This window comes from Cheilinus undulatus, linkage group 24 (assembly GCF_018320785.1).
Source record: "Cheilinus undulatus linkage group 24, ASM1832078v1, whole genome shotgun sequence".
Lineage (NCBI taxonomy): Eukaryota > Metazoa > Chordata > Actinopteri > Labriformes > Labridae > Cheilinus > Cheilinus undulatus.
This window is the reverse complement of record NC_054888.1, coordinates 12,610,419-12,633,771: the sequence shown is the minus strand read 5'-3', so window position 1 is coordinate 12,633,771 and position 23,353 is coordinate 12,610,419. Positions and strand designations below refer to the sequence as shown.

General features: G+C 39.4%; 1 protein-coding gene across 1 annotated transcript in view; it reads right to left on the bottom strand.

The window, feature by feature from the left end:
- The window catches only part of LOC121506083 (FERM, ARHGEF and pleckstrin domain-containing protein 1-like), an 81,200-nt gene that overhangs the window by 35,421 nt on the left and 22,426 nt on the right, over positions 1-23,353 (bottom strand). The window contains exon 3 of the mRNA XM_041781605.1: positions 1,129-1,233. Coding sequence (XP_041637539.1) covers positions 1,129-1,233 — 105 coding nt within the window. The remainder of the gene's footprint in view (positions 1-1,128; positions 1,234-23,353) is intronic.

Genomic DNA, 23,353 nt, shown 5'->3' with positions numbered 1-23,353 from the left:
TGGTCCCAAATATTTACATTAAAAACCTGTTCCTAAAGTCACTATTTAACAAATGCATTTTTGCATGAGGACAAACAGATATTTTTCACACTCGTGTCTTTCATATTTTTGCAGGAGTATGGATATTGTAAATCATTGCTGGGTCATGTTAGGCCAGCTGTTAGGGGCAGATGTGGGCCAAAAACACCTGGCTAGATTTTTGCCTGGATATAAGTAAAGTAATATTTAAGTACATATATTGTAGAATCAACGTTTAAGTCCTTAAAATTAATCTCAGTGTTGGTCCAAATTATCATGAATATCATTTTGGAATGAATCATGCAGCCCTAGATTTTCACAACCTTGGCAGGCCAGTAGGGTACGTTCTTGAAACAGCCAAACTGTGTGGCTGCATACTGAGGAACTATCATGTTTCTTCATTAAAAAATGCAAATAACAGATTAAACAAAATGAGAGCATTTCTAAAAACTAAATCACTGATGATGCTGTTGATTTAGGCATGACTTTTGATCAAAACAACACCAATCACATCATAAACTACTCAAGTGCATACCATGAAATTAATGTAAGCATGTCCCTTATGGCAGTGTTGTAACATCAACATGAAAAATAGTCCATCACTGCTGCCTGTGATGAATTGCATCATACAGCAGGGTATATTTTAAAGCTTGGTTGTTTATCACAGCCATAAAATCTGTGCTCTCCTCCATAAACAAGATAAGTAACGCCAGGTTATCTATGTGATTTATAGCTGCTTGTTTTTAAGTGTATCTTCTTGTGTTTGTGGGCTGTCAGTATTTCGTCAGTGTTGCTTCATCTTTTCAATCGATCTGATTCAAAGCTGCTGCTCTTTTGCCTAAGGCTTTAACTGCACTGAGAGTATCTGTGTGAACGCATCAAAATAAGCACAGTGATGGATTTTTCCTCTCCTGAGTATGGACTTTTCTCCCTCAAAACTGGCTCTATAGCGATGTAATGCAGTTTCTTTCAGCATCTGCAGTCTACCGGCACACCCATGGAAAGAACAGCAAGTGTGCACATTATTGCAACCAGCTGCTCTGCCATGAAATAACTCAGTCCAGGTGTAAATCAAAACAAGGTGATGCTGAATTCTAGGCTGTCTCCTACCGTCATCTTGCGGTGGTCTTGGTACTCCAGTCCAAAGTAGTCTCCCTCTGAGAGATTGAGATGGACGCAAACCAGGTCAAACAGCACTTTGCCAGGGGAGCGTTGCTGTGAGGAAAGAGCAGAGGTGGAGAAGGAAGATTAGATAAAAGGTAGAGGAAACCAGAATGAGATGCACAATTTCTGCCTTGTTGAAGCTATTTCCTCAAATGAGCCTCTCCTGGTTTAACAAGCGGCTGAGCTTTGACCCTCCTGTAAGGTCCAGGCTTCAGGTTTGGGTCTAATAAGGAGCCGTAGGCCGAGGCTCAGCTGGGAGTGCCAAAAAACAACCACAACAAACCACAAGGTAAAATAGAGAAGCTTTATCCGATGCTAGCAGCGCAGAGCAAGCCTTGTATTAAGGTCACATTACAAAGCTTCTGCTCCAGAGATTAGACAGATTCAAACCTTATATTAAACACCTGAGGGTAATAGTGTCAGCTTGTTGAGTGACAGCACACCTATTATGCATTCAGTTATAATGAAGGTAGTACGTTAGTATATGAGTGCAAGCATTCCTTCACACTACTAGATTATGACTTCATCAGCACATCTCATGTTCATGCTTCACATGTAGTCAAAACATTCGCCTCATTTACAGCTGAAGATAGGAGAGGCAGGTGGTGATCCCTGTGATTGCAGGTCTATACAGCCTCTCAGTGTTATCTGTACATTTTATGATGGCTATAGCAGAAATTCCCTTTTATATGCTGCCTCAGAAAACACAGAAATAGATACAAATTAACACAATTTCTTCTCATGTTGAGTGCTGACTCAACTGCACAAGTGCTTGCAGATTAAATACTTGAATTTTTGCTCCAACTCAATTCTAAATTTCTTTTAATTATAGAAGAGAGCAGAGGATAGATTTGGAAACTGGGATGAGAGAGTGGGGGAGAGACATGCAGGAAAGGAGCCACAGACTGATCTTGGACCCAGGCCGGTATATATGGGGCGGAGCCTAACCACTAAGCAATCTTTTAATTTGGTCTATTTCCTTTAAAAAAAAAAAATTTTGAACTTCAAACTAAATTTTGTTTGGCTTTTTTTCTTGTAAATTTATGACATCCTAAAATTGTATTATTATTATTTAATTTTATTATTATTATTATTATTTTGCATATTTATGAATTTAAAACAGAAAATTTGGATTTTTTTAAATGTAAATTTTGGGATTTTGAAACTTAAAAATTTTTACTCTTTCCATTCAAATGTATGATGTTTTAAAACTGAATTTCTTTTTTCTTGCTAATGTATGACTGTTTATACTTCCATTTTTTTCTTTTTGCAAATTTATGATTTTTTAAAATTGAATTTATTTGAAAATTTGTAACTTTTTTAAATTAAAATTTATATTTTTCTGGCAAGTGTATGATTTATAAAATTAATATGGATTTTTTTTGCATATTTATGGCTTTTTGAAATTATTTTTTGTTCTTGCGCATTTTTAAGTTTTTAAAATTGAACATTTTGAGTAATTTTTTTTTTAGTAATTTTTAGTAACTCTGTGCTTGCTTAATGATCACTTAATTTATCTAATTTGTCTTTTTCCAGGAGAATAAGGCTTAATTTTCCCCATGTACTGAGCCATATTACTGATATTATGAATAAATATATAATGTTAAAAATTTATGAGTGATACCTTTTATTTTGAAGGGTATTTAACTGTAATTAAAACAGACAGAAACCCTCAAAGTTACCACACAAACAAGTTTTTAAATAGTACCAGGAAAAAATTTATTTTCCGATGCAAATTCAATCAACAGCAGTCATTAGCTGTTTTCACACATGCACAAAATTCCTGAAAATGTCTCTATTTTTTCATCTTTAGTTAAAACTTTAAGCCCCACTTTTTCCAGCAAGCACAGAAAAGCAATTCAGGAAAATTCAACAGATATAGCCCCTAAAGTTTTTTTTAATTTTCAAGAGTGCATGTGTAAAATCCCTCTTCATGGGATGCAATGATGCACTCAACCTGTGATACAATACTACTTCAAAATCTGATTTCTTAGGATAATTTTTACTTTTTCACTAAGACGTGAGACTGAAGTAAATTTGATGATCCTCTATCAATTATTAGCCACCAAATCAGTTTCCTTATTTACACACTCACCGACCGATTTATTAGGTACACCTGTTCAACTGCTCATTTAAGCAAATGTCTGCTCAGCCAATCACGTGGCAGCTACCAGTGCATTTAAGCATGTAGACACGGTCAGGATGATGTGTTTAGGTTCTTATCAAGCAACTGAATGGCTTGAATGAGTATCAGGTGGAATAATTCAGAGTCAGAGATGCTCTTCTGCAAACCTTTGTTGTAACATGTCAGTCTGAACCAGTTTAGTCAGTGCTTTAACTAATCAGCAACTGACTTTCCTGACTGATCTGCTAAGGCCAAATTACAATCTACAGGCTAAGGATAAATCTACACTAAATAACTGTGCTGCTTGTTGTATGCTTCAGAGGGAATCAGGGTGAGGACAGCAGAGAGTGTGTAGAAGAAAAATGAAGAGGAATCAGAGCAGCGAAGGCCGGAGTGTGAGCCAAGTCTGTCACCATCTGGCTACCGTGTGTGAGTATCCATCTGTTTCTGTGTGGTCAGCCTCTCTGTGCAGGCACACCCTCGTACTGTACTCTCACAACAGCCAGACCTCGAGAAAAATTAACACTAGCCGCCTCTAAAGTTACCTGGGTATGACTAAGACATTGTGAAGGTGAAAGATATTGCGAGTTTGCACAAGATCTGCTTCTTGGTAGCAGTAATCTTGTTTTTAAAGGAGGAGAGGAGGGAGTGGGAGAACAGGTTGGAAGAGGATCCAAGGGCAGCGAGGCTTAACAGTAATAAAGTCAGCGAAGAAGAAACATAAAAGACATCTTGCTTCTGAAGAAATCCTCCCTTCCTCCAGCTTAAACCACAAATATTTCACTTTTATCCACTGTGTAAACTTTCTTGCTTTTTGTTAGTTTTGCTCTGACTGTACTCTGACTCCGCACTGCTCACTTTTAAATTTGCTTAACTTAAAACTTGCATGCAGACTTCTGCACAAAATGTCCAACTTAAACAATAAAAGGACCTGTTTCTGCAAAAATCTGCCTTAGAGGAGACACAGGAGCTTTTCATGTGACCCAGAAAACACAAAGCACATGCTGAGACAGAGAAAGGAGAAAGCTGGTGAAGTATGCTGGAGATTTAGACTTTTCAGTTTGAGGACAAGAAGAAATTTGGGACTGAAGAAGTTGCACGTCCGAGTTGCATAAATGGAGAAACTGAAGGACAAAGAAAGGACGCCTCTCTCTTTTTAGTAGTGATTCAGAAGGCACAGATGCACCAACAAGAAAACTTTCTGAAAATCTAGAGACCAATGGGTGTCTTATGCAAACTGTCTCATACCGTATCACACACCAAAGTTACCTACGGAGTTCCACAAGGTGAGAGACTTGCAATAACTCATCAGATTAAATCAGTTTGTACATGTTAATGAGAAGTCTCCTGTAAACACAAAAGCTAGTTATTGAGTTACACAAGGCTCTATGCTAGGACTGTTTCTTTTCAAGATGTGTATGCTTCCTTTAGGTAACATTATGTGGAAGCATGCCATAGACTTCCACTGCTATGCAGATGATACCCAAGTTTTCACATCCAAAAAGCCTTTGGATGGGAATAAAAATATGGATTGATTATGCAGTAAACATGTTTAGTATATACATTTGTTTAGTATTAGTTAGGGATGTTTGTGGTTAAACAGTTAGCTTCATTTATCAAATTAGCCGGCGTGAGATTTATAAATCGCTAGCCCAATTACCTATAAACACAGGCTTGAAATCCCAGTCTATAATTCTCTTTTAAACGGTAATGAGCCTCCGCCACTAGAGACCGCTGTAGCTTCAGTTAATGGCTGCTGCCTTCCTGTCTGAGCTTTCCACTGGCAGTTCACCGTACGTAAATATGAGAAGCTTAGCAGTTAGCATGTAGCATGAACAGCGTGGTTTGACCGTTTTTTTGAAGTAATAAATAGAAAAAGTGGTATGTAGGCTTTCTAGGGTTGAACTCATGTTTAACATCTCAACAGAAGTGAAAAGAGGCCGCATATCAAAGCATTATATTAATCTGCAAAGAGGAACTTAGGCTGGCTGAGCTAGCTGCTTAAGTTAGCGTGTGTGTGGCTAACACAATTTGACTGTTTTTAAAAGTATTTTCTTCTCTTTAGACTAGTTGGTTGAACACAATTTAAATGATTGTTGAGCCAAATGAGGAAATAGACACTTAGGAGCATCCCAGGTTTTAGTATAGATTCTAAGGCCCATTACAATGGCTCCAAGCTCATGTGAATGGATGCTGTAGTCCTCTGCGTGGTCGGACCACATTCAGATCTAACCTGAGGCTTATTTACTGACTCATTCTCCACTTTTTCACCCTTATTTACTTCTCTATTTACTTTGTTATGCAAAATGAAAACAAACCTTAAAAATAAAAGATGGAAAAGGAGGTTGTGTGAGTGCAAAGCTGTGTGCTAATACCTCGGCTACAGCAGCCAATTTGGGCATTAAAATGATCATTCTGAAAATAATCTTTTGGACCTTTTGTAGGTCATTGAGAGGCACTAGTAAATTTCAGCCTGTTTCATATCAGCTAAAAACTCCTCTCAGGAGCTTTAATTAGACTGAAGCAGATTCCAATTTCCTTTAAATATCTCCAAACCATTCTCCAATCACTAAAGTAAGCCAGTGTGTACACACTGGGGAGATATCGCGTGTCACATTCAAGTAATGTTAAGACACTGGAATGCAGAGGGGAATGTCATTGAGGCAATGGTGGTGAAATCTTTGAATATCAATACTCGGTTAAGATAACACCAGGTCACGAACACGTGATAGTGTTATGGTGTGGGCGGCTCCCTAACAATCTGGAAAGAAAAATTCAATCGTGTGAGAAGAAGATTTAATAAAAAGGTGAGAGCAGGGGAGCTGGAGAGTGACGAAAGAGGAGACTTAAAGCAAAAGGGCGTGCTCAGATTGGACTCTTTTTGGGCACTGAAGCAAACCTCTTAAAACAACACAGCAGAGGGCCAGTAAATCTAGAAGACAGAGTGCTGAAAGAATGGAGCCGAAATTTAAAGCTGTTTGTGAAGAGAATGCTGAAAATGAAATTTTTAAGGGCTGACAATGTTCAATTTAGGGTTTAGAAATGCAAATAAAAGCCAAGTCCAAGTTTTTTGCAGATTTATCTGTAATTTGCATCCACTCGAAGCTTAAAACCCTAAGTAAACCACTGCAGATCCAAAGTGCCTTTCACCTACAGGTATAGTTTCCAGTCAACTGAGGTTAATGCTAGTTCCTAATCCCCCTCGCCGCCAAAGCAAGTCCACCTTACAGCACGCGATGGTCATGTCTTAAATGATCAAGATCAAACGCCAAGGAGTCCCTGGATTTTTCCTCTTCTTTTTTAAAACGTCTCTGTGTGGATGAAATAATGTCGATTATAGGAGAAAAAGATCAGTTTTTGAATGCTTCAGCGGCTCAGGTGGTCAATATCTTAGCTTAATCTATCATTTGGAAGAAGGGTTGGTAGTTTTTCTTTCCATACTTTCGCACCAAGGGGCCTGACCTCAGAGTGTGACATGAAATACTGAAACAAAAGTAGAAGAAATTTGTTGCTAGTGCCACGAGGTCTTGTGTAAATACTATTCAACAACTGGAGCACAAACCTTTATCAAAATTTTCAGATATAAGACAACATCTGACATGGATAAAATGTTAAATTTCTCCCACTTCCACACATCTCCTCCTTAAATTGTCCCTTTTTCATTCATTAAAGCAGGATGTGACATAAAAAGGATGCTCCAGAAGCAACAGTGAAATTTGCCCAACATATCCATATGAAAGTAAAAGCTTAGCTATGCAGAAGCTAAAAAGAGAAGGTGGAAAGTTCGGGTTTGTCTGGTAGAACTGGGATGTAGAGGGCTTATCGCAAAAACAGCACTCTCAGGACTAAGAGAGATGGGAGTACAGGGAATGAGTTTGAAAAAGACAGTTAAAGGGATGTCATATGATGCTGTAAAACCCAGGATAGTGCTAGTTAAAGGCCCAAACAAAGGGCAAACTCGTTAAAATGAGGGAGTAGTGGGAGGCAGAGTTTCAGCCCAACCCAGTAGGTGCGACTGCTAGCCCAAACCAGTCAAATATGTTGTATTTGTTTAAAAAAACATATATAGTACAGTGCAGAACAATTAGGTATGTTTGGGCGGGACAGTTAGGCTAAAGTAAGTTGTACATGTGGCAAGTAGGCCACTGAGGGCACCATCAGGTGAGAAGGACTGACACAACCTAGTCATACTCTGGATGTCCTTGCATTTTACCAAGGGCATGGGAAAATAATGACTTCAAAAAAAAGGACAAAACCCACACATTTAGGGCATAGTAGGGTGTGAATGTGGTGAGTTGGCCCGGCCTCGAGTACCATGCAGGCGGGTAGTAGGGTTGCCACAACCCCTGGCCGTGCTTGGATGTCCTAAGGCCCGAAAACATCCAGCGATCTCTGGTTGTATTACAAGGGTTGAAAGAACTAGTTAGCATGGCTTTACTTATGTCCGCCCAGCCTTGTTCAGAGTTTTGGGAAGTACGGCTCTTTTTAGGGATTTGATCATTTGGCTCCACTCAGTAAGAAATGCTCTTCGTGTGGTCCCTTTTTACCTCCTTTTCCCTTCAATAGAACAAAAATGGAAACCGTCTCTTAAACAGAAGCCGGCTTGCATCACTTGTAAAATGAGTCAGCTTTTTGAACCAGTTTATCGTGAACAACACATCATGACTCGACTAACTTGTCAGCCAATCAAGTTTCAATCTGAGCAGCACTTTACAATGTGTATTTGCTATGTTAACAAATCCACTAAGGTCAGGGAAAAAAAGCTGTTAAAGAGGGGTACATAAGCACAGTAAGAGAGCTGTGAAATTTCGGTCAAGCAACTTCAGAGTGAACATATAAGGAAAACAGAGGAGAAGTGGACTTAAAATGGGACGGACTGATTTTCTCTCCTTCTGGCAGCAGTTTCAGAAGAGGAAATGGTTACTTAGCTTGGGTCAAACATGACATATCTGGAGGTTTTCCCCTTAATAGGTAACAAGAGGGTATACTGAGGCTGTTGATGACAAAACAGCTGAAGCTATTCCTAAAAGTATATCATTTAAAGTCTTAAAAATGACTGGTGTGTTAATCAGAGTTGAAATGTTTCAGCTGACCAGAAGCAGTCCAGGCCCTGCAGCTCACACTGAGGTCCTTTCAGTTCAAATCACAATCCCTTCATTCAGCGACGACCATCAATGAGCCTTTCTTAGTCAGCCAAAAGCACACACATACAATCAGATACGCACAGACATGCATTTTTATCACATCTTGGAGCAGGATTTTTGTCCTATGTAGCAGATATGGAGTGATACTTTCCAAATTGAGCAATGTCTCTGTTGCACATGCAGGAAACAAAACACTGGCTCTCATGCAGACTCAATTAAAGAGGCTGCTACACAGCTGAAGTCAGGGCTTCCTGCTGCATTGCTGGACTGTAAAAGCAACCTGCAAAGGCCAAAGTCATGTCCTTAAAGGCAGCATACACAGCTGTCCTTTGCTCCTGACTTTTAGAGATAATTAGAAGGCGAGCAGGTCTAGCAGTAAGCCTTAAAAACCAAGTGTCCATCAGCAAGCTGGGCTGGCTTCAAGCCTAGCAGCCGTTGTCCAAGCACTTCCAAAAGGACAAGCCTTAATAAGAAGTTATCAAAATAGCTCCGGACATGGGAAACTGCACAAAAAAACAACCTTTCTGTTTGCAAACCATCTTTTCTGTGTAATATATTACCTTAATATATCTATTAATCTTCCTTATTCCATTGCTGACAATGAAACAACATATGTGAGTTGCTGTAAAGGAAGCTGGGCATTTCTGAGGTAAAAATAGTCACAAATAAAAAAAACCCTCTAGAATAAACACAGCAGATGCCTGCAGCTCTTCTCCTTCTGTTTACCTTTCAGAAAATGACTAATTTTAGTTCAAACGAGCAATAGATGTGCCTCTAACACATACTCTATGTCAGAGGGAGGCTTAAAAATATACATTACAGCCAGCTGGGAGGCCGGTTGTGTTAGATCCCCTGCAGTGAGTGCCTCTGGTTTGTCTTACTGATTGTAAACATGCCTGGAGTGGGCCGTGACAGCACACAGGCAACACATTGCTGCTAAATGTGCCAAACTGACAGCAAAAAGACTCGAAATGAGTCTGTTTCATTGTAACAGCAGAAGACAGTTTTCTGAAAACTGATATGAAATGAGATGATGATAAAAGGAGTCAATGTGTGATCTTAGCTCTGCCCATTTTATAACTTTTGTTATAGAAGAGACCATATGAACGCCATCTGTTTATAGCATCCCTAACATCATGAGTAAAATTATTCTTAAGGCTCTGAGTTAATGAGTTGCAACATGTTTGCTAGCCTTTTCATAAAACTTTATACCACTGCTCTCTTTAAATTTAGGCTTCTGTTTCGGACATAATGAGTAGAAAACATGCTAAAAAGTGGCGCAGGTCGGGGTAGGATCCCCAACGTGCAGACCAAATTCATAAATTGCCACTAGAGCTGCACTAACTAGGTCCACTGGTCACTTTTCATGAATTAAGAAGGCCTTTCAATATAAAATACACTCCAAACTGTTGATTTACAAAACATTTCACCTCTTTCTTTAGATGTAGGCCTTTGTTTCTGAAACAATGAGTGAGAAAAGCTGCTAAAAAGTGGCACTGCCAGCCCACTTAACTCTGTTATCTTAAGGGGAATTGTAACAGCCAACTTAATTAAAATAAGTCTTGACTTAAATACAGTTAAAGGGATAGACTGTGTACTGGCTTGGGTAGGATCATTTTTAGGCCTGATATAAGCTCCTAAACCTTCTTTCTTCCAGCAAACTCATTCTAACCAATGTGTTGGTTGCCATTCAACCATCAAGGCTAATTCTAAGTTATTTTTTTAGAATATCACAAAGAAAAAATGGATCTTGGTGAGTTTTATCAACTAAACTGACATTAAAATTCGGATAGGTTTTAAAAAAAGATAATATTTTTGAGTTTATGCCTTTATTAGACAGGACAACTGAAGACAGACAAGTCTATGAATCACAGCTCATTTTAGGGAGTTGGTCACCTGATGCCAGTTGTCATCGAAGACAGGAAGTAGAAGTGTCAGCTTTGATTTTATGCTGGCAGTTGAGCAAAGTATGATGTAAATATGGCACAGAATACATAAAATAAAATGTTATGAAGCCATAAGGAAGAAATGAAGTGATGTTTTGTATTATATCAGTTTATTAATTCTTCAATTTATAATTTCAGAGACAGTTTTTTAAAAGTTGGGTCAGGGTGGAGGTTTGACTGCACAATTGTTCCTTATGTTGGCTAATAATGGTGACGTTTCATGGCCATCAGAGACAAAGAAATAGCACCAATGCAGAAAGAAAGGGGTCATCAGATTAGTCCTAAGTGTGAACTGGTCTGCAACTTCATTTTAAATGCGGTTAAAAACAATCTTACAAATCCTTCTGTGTAATTTATGAGCTTTTACTGGATTGTGCTGCTTCAATGATGCTTTTTAAAGGAGATGCTTCAAAATGTGCAGAAAAAACAACCTCTAAGAGAGAAGACAAGTGACATAATTACATCCAGGCGCCACTGTCGGGTGTCCAGACTCAAGCAGAACATTGCTCGACCCCTGTTAGAGACACCTGCCAGTTATCTGTCAGCACATGCTATCAAACCGTCTTTCAGCCAAACCAACAGTCCATGATAAACAGAAAAACATCATCCAGAAAAACAGACTTCTCCTCCACTCCCCTTTAAATCTAAGAAGTCTCCTGCCTCAAGGTCTTAAAGTAATTGCTCCTTTTTCCATATAGAAAAGAAAACCTGCATAAATATCCTTCCTTTCACTCTTTATTATCTTCTTTTGTTGCCGTGTCTCTGTGGCATTTCAGTCTGAGAGGAAGACTTAATGAAAATGCACCTTAGAGTTCCATTTTCTCTCTACATAAAGGTCAAAACAGGCGTATTTTACCTATTAATTATTTTGTTTTTCTTCCTCCGCTCTCCTTTACTTCCCATCCTGCTTTACCCCATAACCTAGGGCCAAGCAAAATATTCTCACCATCTGTCGTGGCGTGCAGAGGGTTTTTAAAGCCTCCCACAGCATCATCGATGCAAATGACCTATGAAACCCAGGAAGAAACACACTAATGTGGCATTTGTTTGCATCTAAACCTTGTGTTACTATCAAATAAGTGTTTTTTCTATTAAAGTTGCCCAAAATAGCCATCGATTCTTGACTTTCCGGAAATTAAATTAAGATCCATCCTCCTTGTGATCTGTTATTTTAAAAATAAAGTTTCTAGGCACTGAAGAAACAATAGAAGTTGACTCGAGGCGAATTGGCATGCAGTAAAAGGATGTCTGAAAACTCTGTAGTCCTGCACTCTGACTAATGTCAGCAGGGATAGAAACCAGATGGGTGAGACTGATGATAAGAGCTCTCCACAGGGGGAAAGACGGGAACAAAAACACCTCAAAGCTGCCCCGGTTCTTCCTTCAGTTCCCCTGCTATGAATTCCAGCAGCAGTCTTTTCAGTGAACATTTTTGCCTGGATGATTGAGAAAGGTTGTGTTGATATTACATCCAACATGCTTTTAAAATGGCAACCATTATCGTCTATTTTTTCTGACTCACAGTTTAGCAGCTATCGCAGAAAAGCTGCCTGGAAGTACGTCCACAAATCAAACAAGTAGTGCTTTAAAATCTAAAGATTATGAGAAAACGAGAACAGAGTCATCGACGTGGAGAGATGAAGCCTGAGAATAAAAGAAAGCTCTCCATCCTGCTGGGAGACGGCCACCTGAACCTTGACTAGACCCCTGTGTCTGGCTGTGAGTGTGCATGCTCTGTTGTAATTTGAGCCTTAAATCTGTTTTATTTTCACACTGAACCCCACAGTGCACCAGAGAGTATGAGAGGACCTGCTGTTAAACTGAAGCTAACTCAGCTGAATCATCATGAAGATGGACAAAGTTAAAGTTATGTGCCATTTGACACACTTTAAGAAATGTCTTTTCATCTCATTTCTAAATTTCTTTTCTAATTCAGTTAGCTGTAATGCCATATATGACAGAAAATAAACTGATACAATACAGAACGAGATACAATATGTAACAAAGTATGAAACAATATGATGTAATACGACAGGACAGAAAATGATAAACCATTCAATTCAAGTTGATATGATAATGGTTTGATATGGTACACTATAATAAATGAAACTATCAAATACATTATGAAACAATACGATGCAATACAACAGTATTCAGTACCACAGCATACCACACAGTAGGTTAAAAAACAAAATGAAACAAAGAGATATGAAACAAAACTATACCATAATAAACCATCCTATATGACAGATATGTTACAGTATGATATGATACAGTTAGGTGGTGACAGTTAGGTAACGAAACAGTTTGGTAGCAATACAGTTAGGTGGCAATACAGTTAGGTAACGATACAGTTAGGTGGTGACAGGTAACGATACAGTTTGGTAGCAATACAGTTAGGTGGCAATACATTTAGGTGGCGATACAGTTAGGTGGCGATACAGTTAGGTGGTGATACAGTTAGGTGGTGACAGGTAACGATACAGTTTGGTAGCAATACAGTTAGGTGGCAATACATTTAGGTGGTGATACAGTTAGGTAACGATACAGTTAGGTGGCGATACAGTTAGGTGGTGATACAGTTAGGTGCCAATACAGTTAGGTAACGATACAGTTAGGTGGTGACAGTTAGGTAACGATACAGTTTGGTAGCAATACAGTTAGGCAGCAATACAGTTAGGTGGTGATACAGTTAGGTAACGATACAGTTAGGTGGTGACAGTTAGGTAACGATACAGTTTGGTTGCAATACAGTTAGGTGGTGATACAGTTAGGTAACGATACAGTTAGGTGGCAATACAGTTAGGTAACGATACAGTTTGGTAGCAATACAGTTAGGTGGTGATACAGTTAGGTAACGATACAGTTAGGTGGCAATACAGTTAGGTGGTGATACAGTTAGGTAACGATACAGTTAGGTGGTGACAGTTAGGTAACGATACAATTTGGTAGCAGTACAGTTAGGTGGTGATACAGTTAGGTAACGATACAGTTTGGTAGCAATACAGTTAGGTGGTGATACAGTTAGGTAACGATACAGTTAGGTGGCAATACAGTTAGGTGGCGATACAATTAGGTAGCAGTACTATATGATATGATACGTTGACATTAGGTACGATATAATACAATACGATTTGGTACAGTAAGGTATGATACAATACAATAAAATATGATACAATTACCCATGATACAGTTTCCTTGATTCCCCACCTGGGGTCCGGGACCCCTTGGGGAGGGGCAATGATCTTAGGGGGGCATAAAGCTTTGTCTGTTCTGAGGCTGGCAAAATTAGATATGCAAATATTGACTAAAACCATAATAAAGCAGTTATTAAGCAGTTTATACAAAGGTTTTTGATAACAAAAGCATGCACAGGCCATTTTTTAAGGATTTTATCAGTGAAACAATTAAAATTCTGTGTTGATTTTGGCGGCAGTGTGTCACTTTTTCTCTTCTCTTGGGTCCTGGGGGGGCTCCGCTTTTCTTAGGTATGGGGGGCTTCAAGGAAAAAATGGTTGGGAAACACTGCTATAGTATATTGTACCTAACTGTGTCACTTCATATTGTAAAGTATCCTGCAGTGGTTTCCAACCTTTTTTCCATTGTGCCCTCCCCTTCACATATCTGAGCTGCATCCCCCCGGGACCCGCATGAAAAAAAGGTGACATATTGCTGTCAAAATGCACATGCATTTGAACTGTTTTCATCATTTAAAACCAAACACAATAGCCCAAACCACAAGTGTTATTAGTAAAACAACTTGCTATGAACCATTCAAATGGGTTTTATCATGAAAGGGGGTCCCGAACCCCAGGTTGGGAACCAAGGCACTATTGGATACTTTACAATATGAAGTGATACAGTCAGGTATGATGCAATATGATATGTTATGGTACGATACAGTACAATATGGTACAACACGATATGATGCAATACAAGACCAGATGTAACTAAACAAGATGGTACGACACCATACCATACTTCTATACGATACAGTACTACAAAGGATGATATGATGCAAAAAATGATGATCAATGAAACGATTCAGTACAATCTGATTAGATACAAACAGTAAGATCAAATAAAATACATGATGAAATGAAATGGCACATGATGATTTTCCAAGGCTCTCCTAAGATCAGGCCAAAATCTGAAGGCACTCTGTATTCATATCATACAAAATTGCCTCTTAAACACACGTTACAGTTCCTTTAGTAGTTGTATAGTTCTAGCAGTAACACATGGCTGAATAAATTCCCACAAGAGCTGCTTTTAAACATATCTCTGTCAGTGTGAAATACATTTCCAGACTGAGTGCGGTTTCTAACATAAGTCTGAGTTGACAGCTGATGTCCTGCTAGATTATCTGCAGTAACCCTACATGGTACAGACCCAGAACTCTGATATTCAATAATAAGATAATCTAACAAGTACAAACACGCTTGTCAATCACACAGATGGAATCAACTACATTACTGAGGATATAAGAGAAGGTATATGTACCAGTATGATGTATGAAACATTACTGAGGGATACACCGTTGTCTTAGACTCAAGTGCTGCACACTTTCCAATCCATTTCCTGAACAAAACAAGAAAACAAAATAGACTGGAGATTCGTACACTTGTTCCCCAAGGCTCTGGATAATGTGTCTCTCTAATGTTTAATAGTCTGATCACACACGGGCTCTTTTCTGAAATGACCATGCACAGCAGACCATAAAATCTGGCTGAGTAGTTTCATGTTCAAGTAATTGTCAGAGAGTTAGTTCTTCGGCTTCGGAGGTAATGCTTGATTTGACACTTGCCATGCTTTTCACATGAGAAAGATCCCCCCTGCCGCTGTGGACGTTACACCCACAATTGCTCTGCTTTCATCAGAGGAAGAAAAGAGTCAGTGACTTCTCACTGTTGCCTGTTGATACGCCAACTTCTGCAATGAATCTAAAGACTCAATTTAGAAGAAACTGTTAAGAGGATATAGAAAATTACCAGCGATTTTGCAATATTTTATGTTGGAAAACCCCAACATAAAGACTCTAACCAAAGCCTAGATTTTGTTCTTCAAGGTCTGTAAATTATATTTTTAGAAAGTGGAAGTGTTTAGGAACAATAGAAACTTAGCCACAAGGCAGAAAACCATGTAAAATTTGGTGGTGAAGGGATATTGATATGGGGCTGTTTTTAAGGGTTATGGTTAGGCCCCTTATCTCCACTGATCTTTATGCTTCAGCATGCCAAGACATTTTAGACAAAGCTTCCTACTTTGTGGCAACAGTTTGGGGAAGGCTCTTTTCTATTCCATCTCGACTGTGGCCCACACAGAGATCTGTCCTCAACTTCCAGGAACCTCTGGGATTAACTGGAACAAGCCATTACCAATCATGTATTTAAAAAATCAACAAATAATGATCAGTGGCTGATCAAGCCACTGGTAAACAACAGCATGCGTTAAACGACAGCTTGTCTAAACTACTCCTAAGGGGATATTTAATAAGGCCTGTTGCAAATCACCAATGAGGGTTTTACATTGTAACAGATGGAGATTTAGTGGATGTCATATTAAAGGATTCTCTGTAAATTTATGTTCAAAACACTTGAATGTTTATGGCTTTTAAGAGCATATGAACTAACACACTGTCCTTCAGTTTAAGGGCCTCCACTTGGGTAAATTTAACCCTTGTGTAATGCTAAATAACAACGTACATTACAGTCCAACTTACACCCAAATACCAGTGAACAGCAGGACAGCTGGGAGAGGCTTCCTCCCTCCTCGACTGTCCACCAATCACATCCCCCAGTTCAGATTAGGTTAAACAGCTTAACCCACTGGCAAGACGTCAGTGCTGTTTCCTCCACTCACCCAGAAGGGAAAGGAATCAAAATCACAGACAGATGGGCTCAACATGCACACAAACACATGCATGATGTGCCCAACTGGATCGTTAAATAAACGGCATGTTGGCAAAATACCTGCTAGCATTGTCAGCAGTGACAGCAAGGCACTGTGGGAGATCTGACTGGCAACACCCTGATGGGGGATGATGAATAAAATGCCTACAGGCTGCCGGGAAAGACAACAGTGTGTCTGAGTGAACATTAAGGCTCACACACTTGAGGCAGACAATTAAATCAGGCAGCAGAAGCACGCATGCTGCTGTACCATTAAAAAGCAATTGGCGTCTCATGCAGCATTCACTTGTACGACGCCTCGCGTCATAATGAGGCCTGTAAATCTAGCAACAGGCCTTCTTTGTTTCCTTAAAGCCTCCAGAGCTCCATCAAGATGCTGAATGATAAAATGGAAATGATGGACCTCATGGTTCAGGCTTTTTTGAGCTTTTATCTGAAGTGTCTGACAGTAGCAGGAGAACACTTTCAGCGTGGGTAGATGCTGGGAGCACAAGCACTAACCAGGCTTTAGCTTTGAGTGCTGGCTGCAAATATAGAAGAGGTCTATCATGATGAGTCAGGGGAGGCTGAGAGTCGTGGGTACATTATTCTCTACACTTTCTTCTGCATAAGGTTTAACAAATTCTGGTTTTGTAGTCAGTTGCACTGATTTTAAACTAAACAGGTGCTGATTTAACATGTGGCTCCACCATTTTTCACACCTCTGAAAAGGGTTCTGTACATGGTTAATCAATTTATTGTACTCAAATACTGTAAGAAGCCCACTATAGTAAAATGCCTCACCTCAATATGCACATTTGCAACAACTTATCTATTTACTATTACTCAAATACTGTAAGAAAGCTCACTGCTGTAAAAATAGCTTACCTCATATTTACATTTGCACTAGTTAATCTATTTATGATACTCAAATACTGTAAGAAGGCTCACTTTGATAAAATTGCTCACCCTGGATGCACATTTGCACTTGTTAATTTATTTATTTTAACTTGGATACTGTAAGAAAGCTTACTGCATTAAAAAGCTCCCCTCAAATGTACAATTGCACTAATGAATATATTCAAGCTTTAAATTAGACATTAAATTCAAGGGGCATTACTGCACCAAATATAAACAAATACAGGTTTACTGATTTTACAAACAGACCGATTTAAACTTTTCGTAGCATCACTATCTTTTAGTTCTTTTCAGCTTTCTGGCACATAACCGACTGAAAATCTACATAAAATATGCCCTTTGTATGTCCAGAACTGGCTTAATAATCCTCACATTTATAAGTTGTCATCAGCTATAAAGTAAAAAAAAATAGTTCACTACATATTCTTGGTAAGACCACATAAAAAAATGCTCATAGCTTTTTTGGTAAGCTCACTGAGGCAGTTCAAGTACTCAAACCTTTTTCCATTTGTCTCTGGAAGAAGTACAACTTGTATGCTGATTCTTGAGCCGATTATACAAATTTATTTTTGGCACACAATTTTAGACTATCTTCAAAATAACAGACAGGAAATTGATCAAGATTTATACTTGATTTAGATGTAATAAACTACGAGGAATTATCAGCAAAACAAATTATATGTATTTTAGTTATTACTAGGAATGCTGGTTGATTTGATACAACTGTGTAAAAGGAAACATGCTGTTTCTCCGGGTGATTTTGCAAGTAAATTTGAAATTATGGTGTGATTTATACTTTACGTTGACACCATAATTTTTCATTCATTCAAAACATCCACTGGAAATTAAGAAGTAAAATTGATCTTCTAATGAAAGAACTTCTGAATGACAGAGAATCTCATGAATTTTACTTTATCCTAAGTATGAAAGAAATCCAGTCATAATTAGCTGAACTTCTAAGCCAACAAGGCTGGCTAAAAGCTCATTTGGCATCCTTTTAATGGTGCCAACTGGCTGAGATCTAAACATATACAGGCTAGATAATGAGGCTCAATCTGTAGCTTGTTAGCATCACCAAAGCAGCATAGCAGTGGTTCCAAAACTACAGTGTGGTCAGAAATAAGCCAATAAAAAATGATGTACATTTCTATCATGACCTCAGTTGCAACAAAAGCATCATAAAAGTTGCAGATACCTTCCCTGATGTCGTTGTAAGACCGTCAGTTTCACCCCATTTAACCTCACAGCAAATAAGTAGCCATAAAATGAAGCCACAGATGTTTAAAGCCTGGCATGTGTTTTTGTTTTGCACGTGTTGCAGAAAAGGATGATTTACAAGCCTAAAAGGGCGTGGAACATAACTAGATATATAAAGTATGCCTGTGGTAGACACATATGTGTGTGGTAATGAGGATAAATAGATGTATGTCAACTATGCAACAGCAGCTAATTTCCAACTCATTAAAATGTGAGGATATTTAAAATTCAAGACACTTCATGTTGCCAAGGAGCAACTTATAAAGCAACACTAAATCCTTTTAAGAGAAAAAAATCCCACAAAATTCAATCAAAGAAAGCTGGAGACAGTGATTCATAAGTGGAAGCAATACTGGGAATTCCCAATTAGGCCTGCAAAGACAAAGTCCTGCTGCTAATTAAATGGGTCTGTCTTTGAAAACTCCAAGTGTGATGACACTCAAGCTTGACAAAATCTTCTGAGCAGCATGTAGTCTAGAAAAGAAAGGTGTAAAGAGGTGAAAAACAGATCTGCTCTTTCTCCCACTCATCAAATCACAGGCTACATTCCTCTGCGAGTTTTCTCAGAGAAACAAACGGCGGGAGTCTGAGGGACACAGCAGGGGGGACGGCATTGAATTCCACCGGGGCTTCTGGAAAACATCCAAACAGAGGCAAGATTAAGAAACACTTCACCTTTTGAAAGTAAGAACCCAGAGCCCTGCAGGGCAGGGTGCAGATCTCAGATACAGATTGGGCCGGGCGCTTCTATTGAGCTTTAATGAGAAGCCATGGTTAACTTATCAAGGGGCAGAAATCTCATTTAAGATACTGAGGCTGACACTCAGGGTTTAATCTGCTTGCTAAACTCTCAGTATGCCTACTTGAGCAGTTCTTGTCTTGAAGTTCCCACACTAAGGACAACAGGCACTTGTGGCGAGGAATTATTGAACTCCAGTGCACATTTAGCAGAACTAGAGTTACAATTTTATTATGCAGACAGCCAAAACTACCATCATTTATATTAGATTGGATGCATTTGACCCAACTGCATGACCACACACTTGAACAGGCCTTGAAATCAAGTTAAATGTAAGTGCTCATGTGTTGCAAAGACAGGCATCCTGGAGCATCACAGCTGCAACTTGTTGCAGGTGAAAAAAGTAGATCTTTCTGGAAGTTTAATGCTGGTTTTAATGTGTTTTATAATGAAAGATTCCAACTATTTGGTGTTTTCAAAGATGGGGAATTTTCCAAAGTAGGGTAATAATGTAATCAGAGGGGGGAAAAAACGAGGTTTGCATCTGGAACACACAACCGCTTATTGTATTTCGGGTCATGGGGGTTGAGCTGATCCCAGATGTCACTGGGTGAGAGGTGGAGTACACCCTGCACAGGACCACAGAGACACAAACAAGCAGCCATGCTCACACTCACACTTACAGGCAATTTAGAGTCACCAGTCAACCTAATAAGCATGTTTTTGGTCTGTGGGAGGAAGCTGGAGTGAACCCATGCATGAAAACAAGGAACATGCAAACTCTACTCAGAAAGGTTCTGCCAACTGGGATTCGAACCAGGAACTAGGAGTTGCTGGTACATGCTGATACTGCTTATGTGTGGTTCAGCAAATCAGAATAACAATTGCAGCAGAGTTCCTGAAAATTGGCAGGAAATTTTCAGGATTGCATGTGTGAAAACTGCTTAAGAGCATGGAGGTGTGGCGTCACTAAATATGGGTAAAAAATGTGGCAGTTTGCATTTACACACGCAGCACATCTGGAACATTTTCATAAATTTTCTAGAGATTTTGTGCATGTGTGAATGGGATTTTAATGACAGGGAAAACCTCCAGCTGTAAGGGACAAGTGTGAATAAGCAACTCAGAAAATTTTAGAGTTCATTTGTGAAAACGGCTTACATAAAGAAAACTACTGAAAAATTCCTGAATTTTTCTGCATGTGAAAAATCATCCACACATTTTCTGGATAATTGTCCTGCCACTCCCGAGCCAACTTTCCCTTCTCTAACCTCAGGAAAACAGCAGAGCTCCTGCCAGAAACTTTCAGGATAGCAAGTGTGAAAATAGCCTCAGATCATGGAGGTGTGTTGGCACTAAGCTAACCTTAAAAATTTAAGAGAATTTCAGGAGTTTTCTGCATGTGTGAATGAGGTTTTAGAGCAAAAACTTCCCACTGTTAGGGACAGGTGTGAATAAGCAACACAGGAAATTTTAGGGGCAGAGTGCCCAAAAATTTTCTGGAAATTTTCAACTATGCATATGTGAAAACAGCTTAGAATACCTCATAATAATAGAGTCCGATATGCCATTAGTTTAACAAATGTTGCTTTTTTAATTTGGGGTATTTAAGAAGATTCTTATGCTATCTTGGAAACTCCACATAGCTTGTGACATTGCAATATCAGAGGTGTTTTTTTGCAGGAACCCAAGTCTTTATCGGCTAACTTTATCACCAGAGCCAAGGGGAAATCCTGACACAAGCTAACTACTCTCCTCCATCATGTGCTGCAGATTTACAGCAGCAGAGACAGCTGGAAAGAGGAGCCACAAAACCTAATGGCTCTGTACTTAGAGACCTGTCCAGCTCGCACCAGAGAGAAGAGAGAAAACGGCTGATTTTCACCACAATGAGCTCCAACTCTGCCTCAATTTCTAGCTTTTGGGTAGAAGAGAGAAAATTTACAGTCAGGCTTCATAATGCAGCAGGATTGATCTGATTACATGAGCTGCCTGGAGCTCGCTTCTGTGTCCAACACCAACATCTAAACTGTAGCTACGATTCTTTTTTTATTTTTTATTTTTTTTTACAAAACAACCTCGGCTGAGCTCATTTTTCAGCTACAACAGGAGCTCTAAATGAGTTTTGGATAGCGTCCAGGGTGTCTGGCAGAGAAGATAAAACCTACCAGTGTTTGGCGAGCTGCTGATGAGAATTCCCTATTATGTTTAAAACAACAACACTGACGTATAACAGAATTAAAAACTGGAATAGAGCTTGTGATGACAGGGATAGCTTGTTAGCATCACTGTACCACAGGTTTTATCAAACGTAGGAAGCAATTAAAGATAGTGTAACAAGAGAAACAGAGGTAAAACAGATGTTTTGAGGCAAAATTCAAGCTTCGATTTGGTGTAGCACAGGGAATCAGGGGGGCAGTGATTACCCTAAATGGGGCCCAGCTCCTCCACTCTCTAGCCTCCTCACTGGGGACCTCATTCACTGCAATTACACAAAAAAAAGGATCCCATCTGCAGCCAGACAGTGTTTGCGCATTCATTTGCTTCTGTGGGAGACGGATGTGTGTCTGTATACATCTTTCTCCCCCTCTCCGCGCTGCAATCGCTCTCTTTCTCTCTCACAGTAAGTGCAACGCCACCACTCTTTTTGGCCCCTCAGCTGGGCCCCCTTCGTTTCTTTCCGGCGCCCTTTCGGAGCAGTAATTGTCTCTCGCTCAGTGATAGTCTCCCACTCAAAAAGTAATAATGTCTCTTTCTCCTTTGCTCATTCTCTCCTTCCTAGCTCGGAGGCAGCTCTGTCTGTGGCCCTGGCTTTGAACTCAGCATGGCTAAATGCTTCCACGTGGCTGCACGTGCACACGCCCACCTCCATGGTGAAGTTTGCATACTTTTAATGCAACAGCAGGGCCTCATGATCCCTTGAAATATCAAGAGACTGTTGAGGAGACAGACAAAAAGAGTTAAACTTCACTTCATTTGTCCTTATGGGAAAACTCCCTTCATTCACTCCACTTACAGGTCACATTTTGGGCTCAAATAGAGAAAGGAAAGTAAAAAGTAGAAGTATTTGAGGGGAAAGTTAGTCCACAGTCAGGAGTTGCTTTCTGAGGTCCCTGACCACAGGAATGAGACAGTGAATGCCAACCATTACATAACAGAGAACAGTTCCTCTGTTTGAAACTCTGTATGCAAGCATGCTGCATCCACATGTTCCTCAAACTCTGGGTTATGACACCACGATTTTCCAAGACTGATTTTGCAATTGATACAGATTAAAAATAACTGTACACTCAGTTAGAAGGAAGCAGTAATGATGCAGTCACAGTGAGCTTTGTCTTCTTTAGAAGGAGAGACGTTGCTCTCTTGTCTCCTTTTTCCAGTTTCTGTAAATAATAGAGAAATGCTTCATTTATGGGACTATATAAAGAAAAAATGAACACATTTTCATTGTCAGCTGCATTCACACATGTGCTGCTTGAAAATTTCCAGAAAATTTCAGTAGTCTGTCCCCCTGAAATCTTCACACGTCCCTCACAGATTGAAGTTTTCTCCGTTAGATGTAGTAGTAAAGTAACAGTATCGCCTTCTATCTCCCACAGCCAATCACAGTTCTTTCTCACAACACAGTGGTGTTTAAATACTTCTAACTAATGCTGATGCACCATGCTACTGCTGGCAAAGATGACCCTCCTCCACCCCAGCCTCCTCCTTTATAGCATAGAGCTTGTTGCAACCTCATGTTCAGATTCACGCTTCTATGGATTAATTGCTTTTGCAATAATTTAAATGTATTGCATACACACTGTCAAAAATGTATCTATCCATATGGGGGTTTCTAGCCATGCATATGCTGCTTGACTAACCCAGGGAGCATCTTCTGAACAGAGCCTTCTCCGCCAAGTAAAACTGTATATCCATTTTGCAATAAAATGGTTAAATATGTGACAAGAGCGTGAAAAACTAGGGCAAGAAGTGAAAAAAAGGGACAAAAATTGGCACAAAGTGGCAAAAATGGGCAAAAATGGGTGAAAGTGACAAAATGTGGACAAAAAGTGTCAGAAAATGGGCATAAGGTGGCAAATTTTGGCAAAAAAGTGTACCCCACATGCATGCATTGATACCATCAACAGATACCAACTGGGGAGGGCCTA